Source organism: Chiloscyllium punctatum, chromosome 4 (genome assembly GCF_047496795.1).
Source record: "Chiloscyllium punctatum isolate Juve2018m chromosome 4, sChiPun1.3, whole genome shotgun sequence".
Classification (NCBI taxonomy): domain Eukaryota; kingdom Metazoa; phylum Chordata; class Chondrichthyes; order Orectolobiformes; family Hemiscylliidae; genus Chiloscyllium; species Chiloscyllium punctatum.
In genome coordinates this window covers 11,028,500-11,036,934 of record NC_092742.1, presented here as the reverse complement: position 1 = coordinate 11,036,934, position 8,435 = coordinate 11,028,500, and the positions used below count along the sequence as shown (strand labels likewise).

At 44.9% G+C, this 8,435-nt stretch overlaps 1 protein-coding gene across 1 annotated transcript in view; it reads right to left on the bottom strand.

Moving 5' to 3' along the window:
- Nucleotides 1-202: 202 nt before the first annotated feature.
- The window catches only part of ccdc88c (coiled-coil domain containing 88C), a 249,097-nt gene continuing 240,864 nt past the window's right edge, over nt 203-8,435 (bottom strand). Inside the window, exon 29 of the mRNA XM_072568054.1 lies at nt 203-2,543. Coding sequence (XP_072424155.1) covers nt 1,656-2,543 — 888 coding nt within the window. The 3' untranslated portion in view covers nt 203-1,655. The remainder of the gene's footprint in view (nt 2,544-8,435) is intronic.

The window sequence follows — 8,435 nt, the reverse complement described above, 5'->3', positions numbered from 1 at the left end:
GACCCATCTTTAAAACCTTATCTACAAAAGGAAATGTACAACACAACGGCCATTTTCTATTCCTTGGAGAGCTTGATTAAATTCTTACAAAGAGCAAAGATATTCAGCCATTTATTTTGTTCATTCATCACCTTCTCTCAACAAACAGAATAAGTTGGGTTTTCTTTTGAAAAGAAGGAGACAAGAAACCATGACAAATCTCTCTGCTGCTTTTCCAGTGTTCCTATTTAATCCCAAATTTGGTCTGTACTTAAATTAACAATAAAAAAAATCAACTGGACAATCATTTGGAAACAAAACTACACAGTTTCCTTTCCCAGAACAAAAATACAAAATTTAAAATAAAAAAGTCTGAACAATATGAGATATGATCAGGATAGTCACCAATGAGAGAGAGAGAGAACACTCTGGGTACAGGCAAGAGATTAAACCACTGGCTGCAGTTCCTCTGCACAGAGCGAAAATAGTCCTTCTGAGCTGTACAGCTTAAACACCATCATTTAGCAAAAACAAAATTGTGCAGGATTTCAGAAAAAACAATGTAAAAAAAATCTGATATCGGTGCCATTTACACTTATTTACAGTATGCAGAGACGGAAACACAGACCTATGTATGTACAAGGCAGCTAAGTGGCAATATTGCAATATGGAAATGCTGCACAAAGTGAGGTCACCCTCTGTGATTCAGCTGTTACACGTAATTGACTTCCAGTGGCATTTTCTGCTTCCCAATCTTGGAAGGTGGTTAGTTATCAGCTGCTGATGGGCAGCATGTGGTGGGTTGAGTAATTGCCTTGTTTTAAACCTCTGGGGTTTCCTTCCCACTGGCTATACTGTGTCCGCTGCACCAGCTCAGACAGTGCTCCCACGCCTCTCTCTTGATGTGTATCCACATTCAGTCCAGGGCTCAGACGGTGTTTGATTGTAAACTTATTTTTGAAAGGCGGAGAAAGGTTTCTGATCAGGGAAATGAGGAGAAATGGTCTCCAATGGACAGGAATGTCAGTTACTAGAGGACACAGGTTTAGGGAATTGTCTGAAGAACCAGGAAAGGGGTGTCAGGGAGATCTACCGGATGTGGTGGAATAGCCTGTCTGAAAATAAACTCCCATTTTAACTTTCAAAAGAGAAAGCATATCATGTGCACGGATTTAAGCAGAAGAGCTTTTCCAAAGGGTTGGCACAATACTAATGGGCCGAATAGCCTCCTGCTGTGATGGGAGAGTCTGTGATTTGTGCAGGAAGGCACTCAGAGCTTATGAAAAGCTGCTGATCTGGAAAGTAAACTCTTCAGATATTAAATATGTTAATGCTTTGAAAAAAAAACTCTTTCCTTGCCTACTGAAGCAGTAAGAAGAACTCAAGCGAGTCAGAACCAGTCACTGGCTCAACTAAACAGCAGATAACGGAATGAAATGTACAATCAAGGAGGGTCAATGTGTTCCCCAAAAACGGGTCTGTTTCAACACATTCTCAAAATGTGGATACTTTATCGAAGTCATTCCGATTTGAACCTGAGTACCTACTGTCTTTGTTGTGTGTGGTGCTGCGATAAACCTTGTCTCTTCTGTTCTTGAAAATATCAGAAATGGCAAAGGACTCTGTTGTGTCAAAGCCAATATAAAAGTGGCACGTAATCGGGTAGCAAAAGGTTTTCATACACAGCCATACTCGTACCACACGGTCTGTTGATCGTCACCGGTGTCGGGAGACCCTGGTGAACCCTTAGCTCCCCCTCCGCCCCTTTTACTCGCATCATCTACTCCGGTCATGGGGTCGAGGTACTCGTGAGCCCTGCTCTGTCGGGGGGCGGCCTCCAAGTCCTCACATGACCTCTGACCCCGGCCTCTTGGCTCACTGCTTGGATGAGAGGTGGCCCGCACGGGAGAGACCAGCGCCACGTCACCGGCACGCGCTGCCGCGGTGGGAGATGGGCTCCCGGGCGAAATGCCGCCATTTCGGACGGCGCCGGTGGACTGCTGAGGGAGCGTGAGGCATTTCTCGTCCTTCGGGGGAGCCAGGGAGAGGCGCCGGGGGTCTAGGGTACGGCAGCTGATGCTGACCGCTGGCTGAGAGCCCAGTAGCCTGGCAGACTGCGGCCTGTCGTGCGGTGTCCCCCCGCTCCTGCAGTCGCCGGTGGATCTCCAACCACTGGTGCTGCTCAGCGGGGCAGCCTCAGCCACCTGCCTGTGTTGAGCCTCCCGCCGGTCCAGGCAGCCTGCTCTCAGCCCGTCGGCCGATGCCAGGCTGTGCGCCCGGGTCAGCGAGCAGCTCCTGGCATTTCCCGAGGGTGGGTTCCCGGCTTGCGGCGCCTTCTCTCTCGGCCTGGGAACGCCAGTGTGACCGGGAGCCCCCGGCTGGGCCGAAGAGCCGGGCTGCGGTTGAGCCACTGATGCGCGAGGGTCAGAAGGTTTCTTTGGAACAGGCAACACGTAGCTGGTGGACATCTTGGCAGCTTCCTTCCTGTTGGGATGGGCGCTGATTATTGACGGCTCACTCCTCTTCTTAAAGTAATCACTCAGTAAATCATCTCTTACGCTGACCTGGAATTGAAACAGTCGGAAAGAATGGATTAGAAACCGTGCGAATGCTTTCAGTCCCAACTCACTTAAAAGTAGTAGCAATGAGACCCTGTAGTTCCACCATTTAACAATGGCATGGAGATGCCAGTGTTGGAGTGGGGTGGACAAAATTAAAAATCACACAGTATCAGGTTACAGACCAACAGGTTTCTTTGGAAGCACTAGCTTTTGGAGGGCCGCTCCTTCATCAAGTAGCTCCGGATGCTAGTGCCTCCAAATAAACCCGTTGGACTGTAACCTGTTATTGTGTGAACATAAAACATAGAACATTTCAGCGCAGTACAGGCCCTTCGGCCCTCGATGTTGCGCCGATCAAAGCCCACCTAACCTACACTAACCCACTATCCTCCATATACCTATCCAATGCCCGCTTAAATACCCATAAAGAGGGAGAGTCCACTACTGCTACTGGCAGGGCATTCCATGAACTTACGACTCGCTGAGTGAAGAACCTACCCCTAACATCAGTCCTATATCTACCCCCCCTTAATTTAAAGCTATGCCCCCTTGTAATAGCTGGCAGACTGCGGCCTGTCGTGCGGTTTTTTAACTTGAACCATTTAACAAGACAGTGTTCCATTTCAATTCTCCCTTCTCACCCCATGCCCTTATTCCTAGTTAACATCCAAAACCATACCCTCAGCTTCGAATAGACTCAAATCCCTCCGCATCTGCTGCTCTATGAGCTGGCAGCTCCAATGCTTCACAACAGAGACTCTTCTGCTCATCCCAGTCTACAGTGGTTGTGCCCATACTCTGCACTATCACCGTTAGCCCTTAACGCTCCGGCCAGGAGAAAGTGCCTTCAAGAATCTACTCTATTTTGTGTTTTCTGACACAAAATGCATTGGACAAGAGTTGGAGGGAAGGTGCTGTTCCATTAATACATTTGCATAATGTGCTTAAGTCTCCTGTATTTGATTTGGTCCCAAGAGTGTCAGGACCCATTGAGTTGTAGCTGACATGAATAGGACAGTAATCAAAGAAATACAGATTATTCACACTAGCTGGTCTGAGACTGTAAGACAGGAAACTGAGGGAAGAGTCCAATGCTCATCTGGTATGTGTTGCTAGACATATTTTCCAAATATCACTTTTCCAGTAATTCTCAGCAATTGTTTCCAATTACACATTCAATCTTTTTTTATATCCACTCCAGACTCAGGCGTCTGAGGTTAGATAGTTACATTTTTTAGGGCTTAGTCCTGGGTCATTATCTGAGCCAGGCAGCAGAGCATCACTATTGATAGACCTCACTCAGAAAATCCCCAGAATGTTGCATATTCCTAACACCTGCAATGAGTCACACCAGGTTAAAATGGAAATGGGAGTTGCCTTACGTATTCATTGCAGCCGAAAGATTAGACATCTCGCTGCAGAAAGAGTGTGATTCAGCAGTACATAGTCTGCTCGCTATGATCCCCAGGCAGAAGGGCTCTGCTGACAAGATACACAGTGGTGGAGGCTGAAGGAAAGAAGACAGCTGCATTTGTGTAGCACCTTGCCTGATCTTGGTGACATTCCAAAATGCAGTTGGTGTTCTCATGTAGAAAACCCAATTTTGCAGACAGTGAATCCCCGCAGCATGCAACGACCCAGGAGATAATCTCATCTTTTGTGATGTCAGTTGAGGGATAAGTCCAGGCCCAAGACACTGGGGAGAATTGCCCCGATGTGTCATTGGGTCTTTTACAAGCCCCTGAAGGGGGAAGATGTAATGCCTGTAAGGCAGGTTCATGCCTCCTCAAAGCAGAACATAATAAATTGGCAAGGAAGGAAGGAAGGGGAAACTTCTTTTTGATGAGAGGATAAAACTTTTAAAAATAAAATTATGTTAAAGGACACAGATATCATTGGCATTGCAAATCCTTGCTGCCCATTCCTAATTACCTTTGGAAAGGTGGTAGTAGGCTGCTTGCTGGACTACTGCCCTCCATCTGACAACGGTAACTGTTTTCATACAATGCAGTAGCTCAGCTATTTTCTGAGGGCAGTTAAGAGTCAACCACATTCTGGGGTCTGGTGTCCTATGCTGACCAGACTGGGTAAGAATGGCAGATTTCCTTCCCGAAGGGGCACGAGGGAACCAAATGGCCACCTTTATTGTGACTAACTTTTAATTCTGGATTTGATTCATTTGGATTTAAATTCTACAAGGTATCACAGTGGGATTGAACCCATATTCCCAAAGCATTAGCCTAGACACTGGTTCATTAGGTTGGTGACATTAACTCAATGCCACTATCATCACTGTCAGTTAAACTATTACTATGAAGAAAATTTCACATAAAAGGAAGGATGTTATGCTTCAATTATACAGGGGATTGGTGAGACCACAGCTATATAGGGTCATACAGCATGAAACAAACCCATTGGTCCAACTTGTCCGTGCTGATCAGATATCCTAAATTGATCTAGACCCATTTGCCAGCACTTAGCCCATAACCCTCTAAACCCTTCCTATTCATATGCCCATCCAGATGCCTTTTAAGTGCTCTAATTGTACCAGCCTCCACCACTTCCTCTGGCAGCTCATTCCATATATGCACCACTCTGTGTGAAAAAGTTGCTCCTTAGGTCTCTTATATCTTTCCCCTCTCACCTTAAACCTATGCCCTCCAGTTTTGGACTCCCTACCCTGAGGCAAAGACCTTGTCTATTCACTCTATCCATGCCTCCTCGTGATTTTATAAACCTCTGAGTTAAAAACAGATCAAGAGCTATAAGGCTTCTTGAACACTGTACAATTTTGGTCTGCTTCATCAAGGAAGAATGTGCAGTAATTGCACTGGATCACAGAATCCCTACAGTATAAAAACAAAGCCATTCGGCCTATCAAGTCCACACCACCCCTCCAAAGAGCATTTCCATCTAGACCAACCCCATCCCAGTAACCCTGTATTTCCCATGGCTAATTCACTTAGTCTGCAAATCCCTGGATACGCTGGGCAATTTAGCATGGCCAATCTATCTAACCTGCACATCTCTGGAAGGACACTGGAGCACTGGAAGGATACCCACAGACACGGTGGGGGGGGGGGGCGGATGGGGTTAGAATCAAACCTGGGGCCCTAGTGTTGTGAGGCAGCAGTGCAAACCACTGAGCCACCGTTGATAACTGGACTGAGTGGACTGTTTTAAGACTGTTTTAGGTGGACATGTTGGAATGAGAAGAATTAGGAGCAACTTGATGGAAGTTAATAAGTTCCTGAGTGACCTTGGCAAAGTGGACAAGGAATGGATATTTCCTCTTCTGAGTGAGTCCAATAATGGAGGCATTGTTTTAATACTAAGGGTCACCCTTATAGGAAAATTATTCGAATACATGTTTTTCTCTCACAGTATTGCAGGACTTTACAAGTTTCTGCCAAAAAGGCAGTGGAGGCAGGGTCATTCAATACTTTTTTTAAGACTGAGCTCGATGGATTCTTGATCGGCAGGGAAATCAAAGGTTACCGAGGATTAGTAGGAATGTGGAATTTGAAAGACAAACAGGTCAGCGTGTGCCGATAGAGTGGAAGAGCAGGCTTGACAGGGGCCTACTTCTGTTCCAAATTCACAACGAAGATAATCCGCCTAGGAAACGTCAGACATAGCCCAGGCTCTGCTAATAGAAAAGCTAGAGAGCAGAAATAGAAAACATGTATAGCAATAGGCCAGCAATCCAGAACCCCAGGCTAATGTTCTGTGGACATAGGGGTTCAAATCCCACTGTGGCAGATGGTGAAAGGTGCAGTCAACAATGACAATGAATAAAAAGCTAGTCCAATGACTACCCTGTAACCATTTTGGATTGTTGTAAGACCTGTTTGGTTCACTAACATCCTTTAAGCAAGGGAATCTGCCATCCTTATCCAGTCTGATCGACACATGACTTCAGACCCAGAACGATGTGGGTGATTCTCAACAGCCCTCTGGAGTTAGGGATGAGCAACAGGCACTGGCCTAGCTAGCAATACCCAAATCCCAGAAACAAATTGAAAATAGACTCATTACATCAGATGTGCACGAGATAAAGTAGTAAAGGGAAGCAGGTGAAGTATTTACAGGAAGAGAGTATACATTGATGTTGCCTCTCTCAGCCTGTCCAAGTTAAGATTCGGGAACTGTCACCAGGTATCTCAACAGCAATGTTTTACTGGTGAATGGCACTGATAGATGGGAAAGTGACTAACTTGGTAAGTTGTTCACAGCTCTCGGTCTAAGGTGTCTGTCTCATGGATAAGTGGGATTAGCAATCAAGAGCTCTCATGTTGACACAATTTTTAAACGGAGGTTCTCAAAAGGGTGTCTTATAACCAATATATAGAGGTACCTTCACCAACTAGAGATGAAAAGGGGTATCTGGAAATGTTTCAGGATTTCAGAAAGGGAAACCATGCTTGACAATTTAATGTGAAGATACACCCAGACAGACATATTATTCAGCTCCGTGTCCCTGTTTCATCTTCCAACATGATCATCTGATTACTCCACATACTCACCTATCATAGATAACCTTTAATCATTTTTGCTTATTGAGGTCTATCCACCTCTGCCTTAAACATATTCAAAGGCTCTGCTTACACTGACTTTTGAGGATTTAAAAGAATCAACTTTGAGAGAAAAATCGGTCTTAAATAAGTGACCTCTGATTTTTAAACATTGATCCCTTGTTCTAGATTCTCTTGTAAGTGGAAATATCCTTTCCACAACTATCCTGTCCGAACCCCTCAGGATCCTGTACATGGTTTGAATTGTAACTAGCAGAGTTGACGTAGGAGTTAGTGGAGCAGTTTACTTGAGTTTCCAAAAGGGTTCAAAACAGTGCCACATCAGAGCTGGTTCATCAGATATGGAGCATTGTATTCGCTAGTATTAGTTAATGGACAGAGATTAAATAGTTAACATTTGCCTTCACAAGCCAAAACTTGAAGCTCTCTGCAAGGGCTTGGTCCTCAGCTATTTATGATTTATATTAATATTGTTTATGAGACAACTGTGTGTAATACAAACAAGTTTTCCAACAAAACAAAGTTAGGTAGGAAAGGAAGTGGTGACACGGGTGTGGAGACAGGCAGGTTGGGTGATGGACAATAACATGACATGGAATATAATGTGGCAAAGCAGAACATTTTTCAAAGCAGCTCGGAGAGGTCAAAATTAATATGCAAGTGATTAGGAAAGCAAACGGTACCTTTTTATTACAAAAGATTGCACTTTACAATTGGATTTGAGCATGAGGGTAAAGAGACCTTACCACAACTGTACAGAGCATTGGTGAGACCATACAGTGCTGTACTCTGAGCAGCTCTGGCCTCCTTACCTAAGGAAGGATATACCTGCCTTCTAGGAATACAACAAAAGGTCTAATCCCTGGAATGGAAAGATTGTTTTATGAGAGATTGTGTACACTAAGCTTATTCGCCTTGCTGTTCAGAAGAATAAGAAGGGATTTATTTGAAACATACACAATTTTTAAGGAATTGACAGGTTAGTTTCTGACAGGGTGGTTAGAGTTCAGAATTAGAGAATGACCATCTAGAAATAAAGCAGGGAGAAATTTCTCCACCTTGAGAGTTGAGTGCCTTTGGAATTCTCAATCACAGAGAGCTGTCGATGCTCAGTTGTCGACTGCCTTCCAGGTAGACACTAAAAGAATCAAGGAATATTGTTTCAGCACTGGACTGTGCACTCGAGGGAGGAGGAGGGGCATGACTGTTCTGAAATGTGGAGCAGGGTTGATCGCCTGAATGACTGACTCCTGTTTCTGATGCTCTCAGCATGCTCTTATAGTGAGGAGTTTTGGATCAACCACTATCTGACTGGATGGTGGAGCAGGCTCGAGGGGCTGAATGGCCTATTCTTGTTCCC